General features: G+C 45.6%; 1 protein-coding gene across 4 annotated transcripts in view; it reads right to left on the reverse strand.

Moving 5' to 3' along the window:
* The window catches only part of LOC109566912 (ATP-binding cassette sub-family C member 4-like), a 727,713-nt gene that overhangs the window by 665,178 nt on the left and 49,051 nt on the right, over positions 1-13,484 (reverse strand). For all 4 annotated transcript variants that reach the window (XM_070799902.1, XM_070799904.1, XM_070799905.1 and 1 more), the window contains exons 12-15: positions 12,472-12,566; positions 12,168-12,254; positions 5,410-5,506; positions 1,347-1,544 (exon numbers count right to left, since the gene is read on the reverse strand). In XM_070799902.1, coding sequence (XP_070656003.1) covers positions 1,347-1,544; positions 5,410-5,506; positions 12,168-12,254; positions 12,472-12,566 — 477 coding nt within the window. The remainder of the gene's footprint in view (positions 1-1,346; positions 1,545-5,409; positions 5,507-12,167; positions 12,255-12,471; positions 12,567-13,484) is intronic.

A 13,484-nucleotide genomic window follows, 5' to 3' on the forward strand; every position in this document is an offset into this window, starting at 1 on the left:
GGAGGGAAAAATGGCAGTAAGAGATGAAATTTTAAAAATGAACCCCAAATTTCAAGAGTTCAACAATGCCCTCCACTGCAAAGCTGTGGGAATCAGAAATATCCCACACACTGGTAGGAGTGCAGGATGGTCCATCTCCTACGGATATGGGTATGGGAATATCTGGTCAAATCACATATGTGTTTACCCCTGGACCCAGCCATCCCACTCGTAGGAATCTATGAGAAATAACCAAACGCATTCACATGAGGTTATTCACTGTTGGGGAGCTTTGCTTAAAATAGCACATGACTCTCAACACACACAAATCAAAATAAATTAATGTATAAATGTAGAAACTTCCTCTAAAATAACACACAAAATGATATGGAGCTAATGTATCCCTCGAGATGACTGTGTCATTTCATGACAGAAATGTAAAACATACTTGGGGCTCAAAACTCTAGCCAAATACAGTAAATTGAGTTCACAGAGAGCGTTAAAGAGGAGTTTGGACAGCACGTTGCAAGCATATGATCTGAATCTATTTGGTTCCTAAATTTCAGACAGTGATTCCTGAGTTTAGAAAGTGAACAACTAATCCAAATACTTATCAGAATCATCCAGGCTCCTGGCTTTGGATATCAAGGAATATCTGTGTATATTTTTAAGGGAGATCTAGTGCATTTCTGCAATTCTGTCTGGAGGACTTAGAATGCATTATGCAGTCACAGGAGGCTAGAATGTCCTTGGCTGTACCCCAGCCCCTGGGATTCAAGGTCGATAAGATGTGGTTCTCAGTCTTGAAGGGTAAGAAAGGAGGATGGGAACTAACACCGAAGTGTCTACCGTGTATCAGGTCCTTTGCCCACATTACCTCTGGCCTATCACAAACCATCTGAGACTGAGGCAAAAATACTACTGTCAGTCACATGCAATGCTAGAACATTCCAACATACAGGAAAAGTAGCTGATTTAATGTGGCAACAGCAGGACTCAGTCTAATAGGGTCTTCATGTTAAGCCTCTGGATACATAAAAGAAGCTGGGGGCAACCAGCATGAGTAGGATGTAACTACGGTAAACTGAAGAGTCCTCAATCCGTGTGAGCCACATTCACTCAGAAATTCATAGCAGTGCACCCACTTCTGGTCTCCATAAGATTCTCCATCCTACACCCAAAGGGGAACCCCAAGCAGGCTTGCTCCCCTCATGCTCTTCTAACTCAACCAATTCCATGGAGCAAGACTTTGGGAACCTTAGGGTCTGCTTTGGGACTAATGAAGATGTCATGAGCAGAGCAGATGAAGGTCCATGAGACCACCAAGAGCAGACAGACCCAGGTGTGTTGCAGGATGAGAAACTCACTTCTTGGTCCTCTGGAGCCGCATCTTTCAATGAGGGCCTGGGAGACTTGAGAGACTGAACCAAAGACTCAGAGATGAGACTGGGAGCTCCTGGAAATGGAGATGGTTCAGACTGCTCATTCCCCTTCTCAAAAAGGGAAAAAACATCTATCCCAGATTTTAGGAACTCAGAGTAAGTTCCTCTTTCCACCGTTATCCCCTAAAATAAAAATTTTGAGAGAAATTAATTTATATTTGATAACATTCAGTTCACTTCAGTTGTTCATTCATGTCCGACTCTTTGCGACACCATGAATCACAGCACGCCAGGCCTCCCTGTCCACCACCAACTCCCAGAGTTTACTCAAACTCATGTCCATTGAATTGGTGATGCCATCCAGCCATCTCATCCTCTGTCATCCCCTTCTTCTCCTGCCCCCAATCCCTCCCAGAATCAGGGTCTTTTCCAATGACTCAACTCTTCCCATGAAGTGGCCAAAGTATTGGAGTTTCAGCTTTTGCATCAGTCCTTCCAATGAACACCCAGGACTAATCTCCTTTAGAATTGACTGGTTGGATCTCCTTTGCAGTCCAAGGGACTTTCAAGAGTCTTCTCCAACACCACAGTTCAAAAGCATCAATTCTTTGGCACTCAGCTTTCTTCGCAGTCCAACTCTCACATCCATACATGACCACTGGAAAAACCATAGCCTTGACTAGACGGCCCTTTGTTGGCAAAGTAATGTCTCTGCTTTTGAATATGCTATCTAGGTTGGTCATAACTTTCCTTCCAAGGAGTAAGTGTCTTTTAATTTCATGGCTGCGCTTACCATTTGCAGTGATTTTGGAGCCCCCAAAAATAAAGTGAAGTTGATAATATTAAACCAACCTAAATACTAATCAAGAGAAGTTATCTGGTCTTAAATTATCATTTTAGAAAAAAAATGATGCCTGGGTCTAGAATTCTTATTGAGAAATCTAGTTCACTTAACTCAGTACAGAACTGAGCATTGTGTTCTCTGCCAAACCCTGTCCCTGTGTTACGTGCTGGGGGATATGAAAAAAACATGTGTTCATGTGTTAAAAATGGAGGCCATTGACATGACTACCCTGGGCACTTAGGGAGGATCAGCACAGTCTTTTTACACAACATGGAAAGTGAGAGAAGCCTCATGTGACAATTCCAGGAAAGAAATTTAAACTTAACCTAGAGGTGGGCACAAGCACATCTACATACAGGTAAGAGTCTCTCATTAAATCTTCACTGACCACTGTCACTGTCACACTATCATGTGCCCGGCCAGAATAATAGGAACCAGCCCTGGACAGAAAATCCATGAAAGGCATTTCCATGGTCTCTACAACTGCCCCCACACACACAGCAAGTTCCCAACTGAAAATTCAATATTCCACCTGATAAAGTAATTAAACAAGGAGGCCATGGGACTGGAGTGGCTCTAAAGCCTTGGCAGTCTGTGTCCACAAACCAAAACCTAAGCCAGAATCAATTCACTCAGATCTGAGATAAAACTTAGGAACGACCAACCACAAGCAGCCAGCTAAGCTTCCCCAAATCAGGCAACTGCTTAAAATACAGCCAATCAAATCATTTCTTTGAACACATGTGACATATCCTTGCACAGTTTCTCTCCGTGACAAATTCATTTAAAATAATGTCTGCAGATGTTTTACTATTTTCTGACCCCTGAAACCAGACTCAGCTCCTTCCCTCAGTAGCAAATAAAACATTAGTGAAAAAAATCTCAGGATGCAAAATTCATTAAATGAGAGCAGCTCTGGTTAAGGCAGCTCAGGTGGAGGAGGATGACCAGGACCCTCGCTGGGACCCCTCTCCCCCTCTCCCTCGAGGGGGTCCACTGGGAGAAATACAGGAAAGCATCTGGGTACCATCAGATACTGCAGAACTAGAAAATGATGCAGGATATATTATGCCGTGTTCCACTTGGGAGGTGAAATTCACATACCTCTTTAGTGAAATTACCACTCACCACATCAAATCTGTAATATGCAAATTTAAATGACTGGTGGTACAAAGACAGCAATTTCACTCAACAGTCAAGCACTGACAATTCCGGAGGGATGAGGGGACAGCCATCCTCCATCTGCTGTGAAGAGAGGGACCTGACAATGAGGATGGACCCCAATTCATGCAGGGGTGCTCACCAGTGGACAAATAGTTGTTTTATTAGTACTAAAATTGGGGTAGTGTCCTCAAAGGAAGCACTAAGGGGGCCCCAAAAAATCTAGAAATGGGTGAAATAGGTTACACTCCTGCCCACTGATCCTGTGCTCATAACACTGTCAACACTGGGGTTTACACACTAGAATCGCCTCCTCTGCACATGAAATCAACTGCTCTCGAGCTTGAGAACCCTTAGCCCCTCCCCCCATTCCTAGAGGAGTGGAGAAGGGCTGACACATGGAACTGCTTCTAGAGAGTTAGGGGTTCTGTATCTTAATAATCTTTCTTAGAGCAGAGATTCATTTCAGAAGTCAGGGCCTATGGAGCAGTCAGGGGTTAATGACAGAGGTGCTGAGGCCCAGAGGTAAACAAGCCAAGGAGTGAAGCATCAATGACCTCTAAGTCTGAACACTTCTCACTAATCTCCAACACACCACCAACCATGTTAAGAGTTGTGGCTTGGATGGTGCCCCCTCCTCAAAAAGATGTGCTCAAACATGACACCTGGGGACGTGATGACCTTATTTGGATACAGGGTCTTCACAGATGTAATCAAGTTAAGATGAGGTCATACTGGAGCAGGGTGACCCTAAAGCCAATAAGACTGATGTTGCTATGAGAACAGAAGAGACCCAGACTGGCATGGGGACGATGGCCACAAGACATCAGAGGCAGAGACCACAGTGCTGCAGCTGGAAGCCAAGGAACACCAAGGAAGGCCGGTGAACACCAGAGGCTGGAGGGAAGGATTCTCCCCTGGAGCCTTCAGGGAGAGCATGGCCCTGCCAGCACCTGGATTTGGGACCTGTAGCCTCCAGAAGAGGGAGACGATAAAGTCCTGCTGTCACCCAGCTTGCAGTGCTGTGATACGGCAGCTCTAGAAACTGATACCCTAGCCTGAGCTCACACTTCTGTGTTCTCAGCTTTACTAAGACTCCTAACTGCTTCTTCTGTCACCCCTCCAGTGACCATCAGAGGACTCTCTTAACTCCCACATCAGATGACATCCCCCTTCTGCTCTGGACCATCCAAGACTTCCATTCCACTTCCGGACTCCCTGTCCACAGCTCAGAGACCAGCTCCTCCCATCCCCCTGCTCACTCTCCTCAGACACTCTGGTCTTCCTGCTGTTCCTCCAACCTGCCAGGTCAGCTCCTTCCTTAGGACCCCCTGCCTCAGACCCCCTCCCCCAGGTTACTGTGTGGCCCCCACCTTCATGTCACTCAGACCCCGTGGAGCACCAGCTCCTCAGGCAGGCAGCCAGGACATCACCCTCTTTGTCATATCCTCCCCATCAGAACAGGAGTGCAAGGAAGGCAGGGCCTTGTCCTCCTGCTGCACAGGCTCCCACACATATTGGGCACATAGAGGCCTCGGCAGGGAGACCAGAGACTGGGACACCAGCAGAGAGGACGTCTCTGACCTGGGTGCTCAGCTACCCAACCTTACTTCTGGTGTTAATGGAAGATGCTCTTCTGGCAAACTATGTATGACAATGACCTGGATACCAACAGATCTTAGAATCTCCAATTTCTAAGTGATACACTTTGACTTAAGTCAAGGAAGAGGAAACTAAAAAGTTCTAAATAAAACTGCAACATTACCCTTAACAAATTTCATTAGAATAGTGATGATTCAATAACATTGTGGTTGTACTTTTATACACTTTAGGGTTTATATGGCTTAGAGTGTGATAATGACATTTCTACAGGGCTTTAGGTTCATTATCCAAGGCATGAACACCAGCTCTGAGAAGAAGGGGGCAAAAACTGAGGGAGAAGAGGCCGTTTACCATGAACTCAAAGAGAGTGACCTGCAGGGAGGTCTGTCCTTCAACATAACTGAGTGTTTGCAATTCCACGGATTTCTAGAAATTACTTACATCTTTCAATACCAGAATCTGACTTGCATCTTTTAGGTGCTGCAACTGATGAGTGACTAAGATTGTGATCTTATCCTTCAAGGCCTGACAAACACACCTACAAATATAAAAGGCACAGTAAGCAAAAGCACATTAATGGAATGCCTCAAACTGAAAACCTATATTTTGAAAACAGTGAGACAAAGACCACACAGCAGTGAAAGATCTTTAGTTTAAATACCAAATCGATAATAAAAATTAAATAAACATAAATCAATTAATCCAACTAGTTTCTTAAATTTATCAGCAGCAAATTTGAATCTAGTGCCATAAAAAGTTCTTAAAACCAGTCTACTGAAGGAGGCAAAAACAGCTAAGTTTCTTCCTCTAAAACTCAGCTTAACAATTATTTACATTTCATAAAGGAAAACAACTGAGTAATACTGAGATCTCAAAACTTGACTAAACTAAAACACTATTTTATTGCTATTTGGGAATGGGAAAAGAGGGATCAATGTCATTTAAAACTTGTGTACATTCTTAGACAGCTTTCTAGGAGATCATTTATAATTTATGATGTAAATATTCACAACAAAATATTAATAGATTCTTGGTAATCTTTGCCAGACTGCATTTGCTAGACACATGTTCCCAAAGAATATTAGATAGAAAATGAATGCCAGAGTGGCCTCCATGAGTCACTACAACTCCCAGTTCCCTCCAGGAATCATGTCTTTCATTTGGAGTGAACACCTTCCACATACGAAAGTAAAAGAACAGAATCCAAATGGCCCAAATCACAGTGGAAATCACCCAGTGACTCAGAGCACCCACCAGTTCTCTTAGTCAAGACACCCCTCACTATTCAACCTTAAATTGTTTTCACAGTAAAAAACAAACAAAAAAACTACTCCTACATTTCAAATGTAGACCCCTAGGAACTCAGCCCCAGTGTCATCCCACAAAGTCCACAACCCCTCCAGGGAAGCAAGTGGGTTTGGGGCCCCAGTGACCACAGGCAGGGCTCCAGGCAGGTACTCTGGGAGCCCGAGCCCCTTGCAGAGCAAATCGCAGGAACCTGGACCAGAGTTCAGCCTGTGAGTGAGTCAGATGGAGAGTCTGGAGGCAGCAGGCTGCAGCTCAGTCCCTCTCATGAGCCTGACATCAGATGAGCAACCCAACCTCAGTTTCTTCATCTCAAAACAAGATCAAACAACTCATCCACATGTTCTGAGAAATCAAACCACCAATCTACTCAGCAAATGTCAGCTTTCTTTTCCACTTCTCCCTAAACACGAGCAGTCATGTGCTTTGGACTCGGGTCAGAAAACTCTTAAGGAGTCACTCTGGACACTGAGTCTGTGATCAAAAACAAGACCCTGGAATGTAAACACATATACCATACGTTTGCTAAGTCCAAAAGGATTCATTTTTACATTTTGACATGTGTTAGCTCAGCATTCATACCTAAGTTTCTTTACTAACAGCTTTTCAAATTTAGTACTAAAACAGATTTTTTTCTCTTTGATTCATAATTGCCTGCCAATAATCCCTTAAATTGGATGTTAATCAAATCTGACAGGGTGTTGTGTCCAAGATGAACCAACCCAAAAGTTTTAAGATGTTTTGTTCCTAACATCCCATCACAGATGAGGTAATACAAATAATTACAATGAAGAGATCAGTTAATGCCTTTGAATTTTTCATAAATGATGCTTTTATCCATATCACTAGAAAAATACACTATTTTCCAAGTTTTTAAAGATTTCCAAGTCGTGCCATAGCAATGACTGAGTCAGCAACCAGTTGTATAACAGTTATTCCTATATAAAGGCTGTGTTAATCCTATAATCCCACATATAATCCTATATAAGGATTCTATTAAGACAGGATGCATCTTGTGGTGGAAGTGATACAAGAAAGACAGAGGCCCCACCTCCATTCATTCAATCAGCAGAAGTTTGCTGAGGAGCCAGGCACTGTCCTAAGTGCTGAGGATCCACCCACAGGTCAAGACAGAAGACAATACTCTGCACCGTGTAGAGGACACAGTGAGCAAGCATAGAAAACCCACTATTGGGCTGTGACCTGTGCTCTGAAGGAAAAAGAAGAGCAGCTGCTGTCTTAGATGTGGAGACACGGGAGCCCTGAGACTAAGCGGGGAAACATCCTGGAAGAAGGCACAGCAGGTACAGGGTTCCTGGGACAGAACACGCTGGGCTGAGGTGCTTTCCTGCATTCATAGTTTATGGGTGGCAGGCGGTGGTGGTGGTTTAGTGGCTAAGTCGTGTCTGTCTGACTCTTGCAACCCCATGGACTGTAGCCCGCCAGGGTCCTCTGTCCATGAGATTTTCCAGGCAAGAATACTGGAGTGAGTTGCCATTTTCTTCTCCAGGGGATCTTCCTGACCCAGGAGTCGAACCCGGGTCTCCTGCACTGCAGGCAGATTCTTTCCCAACTGAGCTACAATGGGTGGCAGGGGGACTCATAAATGGTCAAGTGCACCCACTGAGGGCTGGGGGAAGACAGAGGGCACCGCGACCCCTGGAGGAGCAGGAGGGAATGGCAGGTCCCATGCTCCACCTTCCTTCTGTGTCCTGGGGCACTGCTCCCTGGCTCTGGAACAGAGGGACCAGTATGCACAGACAGACAGGGGTGAGACAGGACCCCCACAGAGCCAGCTCAGCTGGACACCAAGTGGGTGTGCAGATGAACTGGAAAGGCTGATGGGAGCAGACAGCAAGGAAGCCTGTTTGTTTGAGGACCTGGAGCTGCTTTGTGAATGTGGTGGTGGGTGGAGGTGAGGTGGGAGGAGGTGTGTCCGTGAAGGGCTGGAGCAGGTGGGTGAGCTGTGTAGACAGGAGGGTGAGCTGTGTAGACAGCAGTGTGGGAGTCTGATCAGGACAGACCCCAAGGTCTGATGATGCAGGAGGCAGGGGTCTAGTGATGTGGGGCTGAACCAGGATGGGATCCATGGCTGGACACAGGTGAGACTGCATCAGTTCACATAAGGCCCTCACCTTCTGTAGCTGATAGAATCCACTGTGTTCACAGCATAAAGCTGTAAAAGTCATGAACCTCAATGACCTTGAATATAAATTCATGACTGAAGGAAACTGTTAACAGCAAGCTAAGTGTGAGTCATTCATTTGTAATACAAAACCCTCCTTTTGACTAAGCTTCCACATGACCACCATACCTCACAGCATATTGTTCCATCTGATTCTCTGACTTGAGAACACTCTCCAGTTGCTGCTGAGTGGTTTCCTAAATTTCTTTCACGCTCTCTGCTTTAACTTTCCCTAGAGAATGTAGTTCTGATTACAAACAACAGTCTTAGCTTGCTTCTATCAAGTATATATCCAAAACGGTATACTCAAAATATTTGAAAAGATTTTATAAATATCTCCAGTGTTTGAAAAAGAACTCAGGAGAACTTCTGCAATCAGCACCATGTACTTGGCACCAAAATGCCTTGCTCTCCCCTCCCTGTAACACAGATGCAATGACCAGCAGAATCTGTTCCTGCCGTGATGGAGAACTTGTGCAGATGCTCACAAGATGGGGTGACACACATTTGTGAGCTCAGGGTGGGGCGCTGGGAACAAGGAGGCTGAGCTACTCAGGATGCCAGGAGGGTGGGGGTGGGAAATCCCTGTCACAGCACAAGCTCCTGTCACTGAACTGATGATAAGACACAGGCACTTCTCTAAGGGAAAATTCATCAAGTCATGAAGAGGAGAGGCTGGGAAAGGGGAGGTCAGATCAGACAGCTGGGGACCATGCCATGTGTGATCTGCCCTGTTCCCTCTTGTTCTCAAGGATTCTGTGCTACTATTCAGGTTTGTATGTGTGTTACAATATACCTAACATGAAATTTACCATTTTTGCTATTTTAAGCTTACAGCTCAGTGGCATTAAGTACATTCACATTGCTGTGCAACCATCACCACCATCCATCTCCACAACTCTTTTATCACCCCAACACCAAGCACGTTTTATACAAGGTCAGATTCCACCAAAGTCTAACAAAGCCTGCTTAGTGGATGTGGAATCCCAGCTCCTAGCCAGTTCCTAGTGTCCAGAGCCCAGAGCTCCTCACAGGCCTCCCTCTCAAACTTACTGACCCTGCTGAAGTCTCTGCTTTGCTATTCTGGACCTGCTGTAAATCAATCACGTCCCCTCAGATTCACATGTGGTCACCTGAGTCATCAGTACCTTAGAATTTGGTGTCATGAACTTTAAAGAGGTAATCATTACGCTTAATTATACTGGACCTAATCTAATCTGACTGGTGTGCTTAGATGAAGAGACTAAGACACAAGGACAGAGACACAAGCATGAAATCAATAAAGTTAGAACACACCCCCTCACCATGCACAAAAATAAACTCAAAATGGCTTAAACACTTAACCATAAGACATGACACCATAAAACTCCCAGTAGAGATCACAGGCAAAACATTCTCTGACATAAATTATACCTATGTTTTCTTTGGTCAGTCTTCTAAGGCAATAAACATATAAGCAAAAATATACAAAAGGGGGCTTCGATGGTGGTTCAGTGGCAAAGAATCCACCTGCCAGTGCAGAAGACACGGGATTCTTCCCTGGTCCAGGAAGATCCGACATGCACAAAACACCTCAGCCCATGCACCATAACTACTGAGTCTGTGCTCTGGAGCCCAGGAACCTCAACTACTCGCCCACATACCATAGAGCTGGGCTCTGCAATGAGAGAAGCCATCACCATGAGAAGTCCATGCACCACAACTAGAGAGTAGCCCCTGCTCACTGCAAGTAGAGAAAACCCTGACCGTGCGAGGACACAGTGAGGGGATGTGATCAGAAGCCAAGGAGACAGGTCTCAGGAGAAACCAAACCACCCATACCTTGAACCTGTAGCCTCAAGCACTGTGAGAAATTTAATTTCTATTCTTTGAGCACCCCCATCTGTGACAACTTGCTATAGACTGAATGTTTTCCTCCTCAAAAGTCATACATTGAGACCTAATCCCCACTGTGTTGGTATTAGGAGGTGAGGCCATCGGGAGGGACCAGATCATGAGGGTGGAGCCTCCATGCAAGGGATTAGTGTCCTTATAAAAGGGAGCCACATGGCTCTCACCTCTGCCACCACATGAGGCCGCAGGAATCGGACCCTCACCAGACTGAATCTTTCAGCACCCTGACTAGGACTTTTCTAGCCTCCAGAACCTTGAGATATAAACTTCTGTTATTTCTAAGCCACCCAGCTCTGGTGTCCTATGAGAGCACCCTGGACAGGCACAGTCCTAGAAACACAGGACCTGACAGAGAGAATTTCCAAACAGCTCCTCTCTGCTACACACCCCGCCTCTTCCAGGTGAGGATGTGCCTGCTATTCCCCTCACAGCCCTGCTTCCTCCTCCCTCCACACCTGAGATTCTTCTCCTCTTCCTTCAGCAAAGGATGGGTCCTCCTCTCAGCCTCCACATACCTGCCCCACCTTCAGGCCCCCATGACACTTCCTGCCCAGCTCCAGGCACAGGGACCTTTCCAACTTCAGTGAAAGCCTCCAGCTGACACTTCCACTTTACATTCCGCACTTAATATCCTGTATCAAAACCCTCTAAACCCTGACTAGGCTGAGCTTTTTCCAGGCATCTGTCTTAACAAGCTCCACATAGATACAGGTTCCTCAGAAGCAGGAATGAGAGCTGGGCGTCCCAGTCTCCCTTATTCTGCCCAGTGTGGGTCCTTCCCATTACCTGGCTCACTGTCCTTCTTGTAAACTAAGAGGTTTATGAAATAACATCCGTAAGGGCATTTGATCTTAGTGCACACAGCAGGGTGTTTATAAGTGCAGCTGGAAGGCTCATTGGCTTTAACAAAGTGAACAACAGCAAGTGACCTGACCATGGGGGAGATGTGAAGGCTGTTTTAGAAGAAAAACAAGTTTGCAAGGCTTTCAAAAAGGCCAATCTAGACTCCATAAGAGGCCCCAGTCAGTGTGTATTAGGGCACATTATACACAGAAAAGAATCAGAGTTGTTCTACTTTAGTCATTGTATAGCCAACCAGGAGCCACTGACAAGTTCAACATTTTAGAAACAGGAATGAGAGTCAAGACTTAAGCTAGATTATAGGTGACACTACATTGTAGGTCTAAGTATTAATTCTAATAAGCATCCATGAAATAACATGCAATGATTGAAATCATACTCAGATGTGGAATACATGATTCTCAAATTCTAGACTTTATTAAGTCTAGACTTAATAAAGACTTTATTTCCAAAGTGATAGAATAACAAGCATAAACCAACAGGGTCTTTCCATGGAAGCCCTATGTCAGTACTGAAAACTTCACTTCTAACGTGCCTTAAGCCAATAATGGAGGGAAAAAACTAGCAGCCAAGTACCGAGTCATAGAGTCTCTCTCTCTGATTTTAAAACCCCATATCGTCTTTCTTATTCCTGGAGTCTGGATCCACCTGGAGTGTCTGGCAATCAACTGCAAGTAGCAGGAGGGAAGCTGCCATCTATCCCTGACTCTCTAAAGCACGGATGCCACTGCCCCCCACACACTGGAAGCACCTGCTGTATTTTCCTGTCCTGACCTCTTCATGAGGCAAGATTTCTCTACGATGGATCTTCTGTGGAGGGAAGGGAGGGGAGGGAGGGACACCAGGGCAGAGGGAGCTGAGTCTCCTGGAGCATAAAGACCTTTCTGAGCTCTCTTCCATCATCTCTGAAGGGCACTTGGAAAGAAGAAACAATAGAAAACAGGAGCAAACTCACTGTTCAAACAAGTGCCTGCTGAGTCCTGCATCCACTGCGCTGAGTGGATCATCTAGGAGGTAGATGTCTGCATCCTGATACATGGCTCTAGAAAACATAGAGAGACGTCAGGAGATGACACTTCACACTCCCTGGGTCTCATCTCTGAATCATGATGGTGTCCAACAACTTCAGGTTTCTTCTACAAACCCAGGGAAAGGGCCAAGACTTCACACCGGCCTACCGGTGAGCGGGGTCTGCGTGCTCACGTCCAATAGGAGCCGCGAAGGAGGAGGAGCAGGATGGCAACTGAAACCCCATTTACCTGGCGAGGCTGACCCGGGCTTTCTGTCCTTCACTCAGCGGGGTTCCTCTGTCTCCTATCTCAGTTAGATCTCCTTCCTTCAAAAGCTGTAAATCCTATACAGATAGGAAAGGGGAAAAATAAAAAAATATAAATTGTGTTCTACTACCATCTTACAGTTTTAGCATTAGTTTCTCATACAAGTATTTGATTAACATGCATATATGCTCAGCTGCTAAGTCGTATTCAACTCTTTGTAACCCCGTGGACTAGGACTTGTCAGGCTCCTCTGTCCATGGGATTCTCCAGGCAACAACACTGGAGTGGTTTGCTGTTTCCTCCTCCAGGAGATCTTCCTGACCCAGGGATTGAATCAGTGTCTCCTGCGTCTCCTGCACTGGCAGGTGGATTCTTTACCACCGAGTGACCAGGGAAGTGACAGCAGTGGGAATAAGTCAGAGTAACTAAACTGTAACCTTGAAAATTAAAAGAAAAAAAAAAATCTCAGTGTTTATTTGTTTTCATTCTGTAGTTTGGGAAAGCATGTACTCATTTGACTATTTTAACAGTATTTATTTAGGACCTACTGTATGACAGGCATTGCTCTGGGCACAGTGAACTCAGTTGTGAAGAAACAAACCTCCTAGAGTTTCTTTCCATGATGGAAGATGGACGATATGGAAAATAACCTGAGCACAAGTACTGAGGACAGGAAGGAAAAGGAAGCCGGTTCAGGGGGATGGAGAGTGAAGGAGGGAAGTGAGTCCACACTGGGGTGTGAGGACTCTGCTCAGAGCCCGGTAAGCAGATCTGGGGGAAGGGGCAGGGATCAGGCAGACCTGGAGAGGCTGCTCCACACAGAGGGATGGGCCAGTCCAGGGGACACTGAGGAGATGCCCAAGGCATTCAGGACAAGGAGGCAGGAGAGCAGAGCAGAGTAAGAATGAGGGCCGTGAGGGCAGAGACAGAGCAAGAGGAACCTGGGGTCACTCCAGTAAGAAGAGGAGGGGGAGGTTGGACCTATTTGAGGTTTT

The sequence above is a fragment of the Bos indicus genome, chromosome 12, assembly GCF_029378745.1.
Source record: "Bos indicus isolate NIAB-ARS_2022 breed Sahiwal x Tharparkar chromosome 12, NIAB-ARS_B.indTharparkar_mat_pri_1.0, whole genome shotgun sequence".
Taxonomy (NCBI): Eukaryota; Metazoa; Chordata; class Mammalia; order Artiodactyla; family Bovidae; genus Bos; species Bos indicus.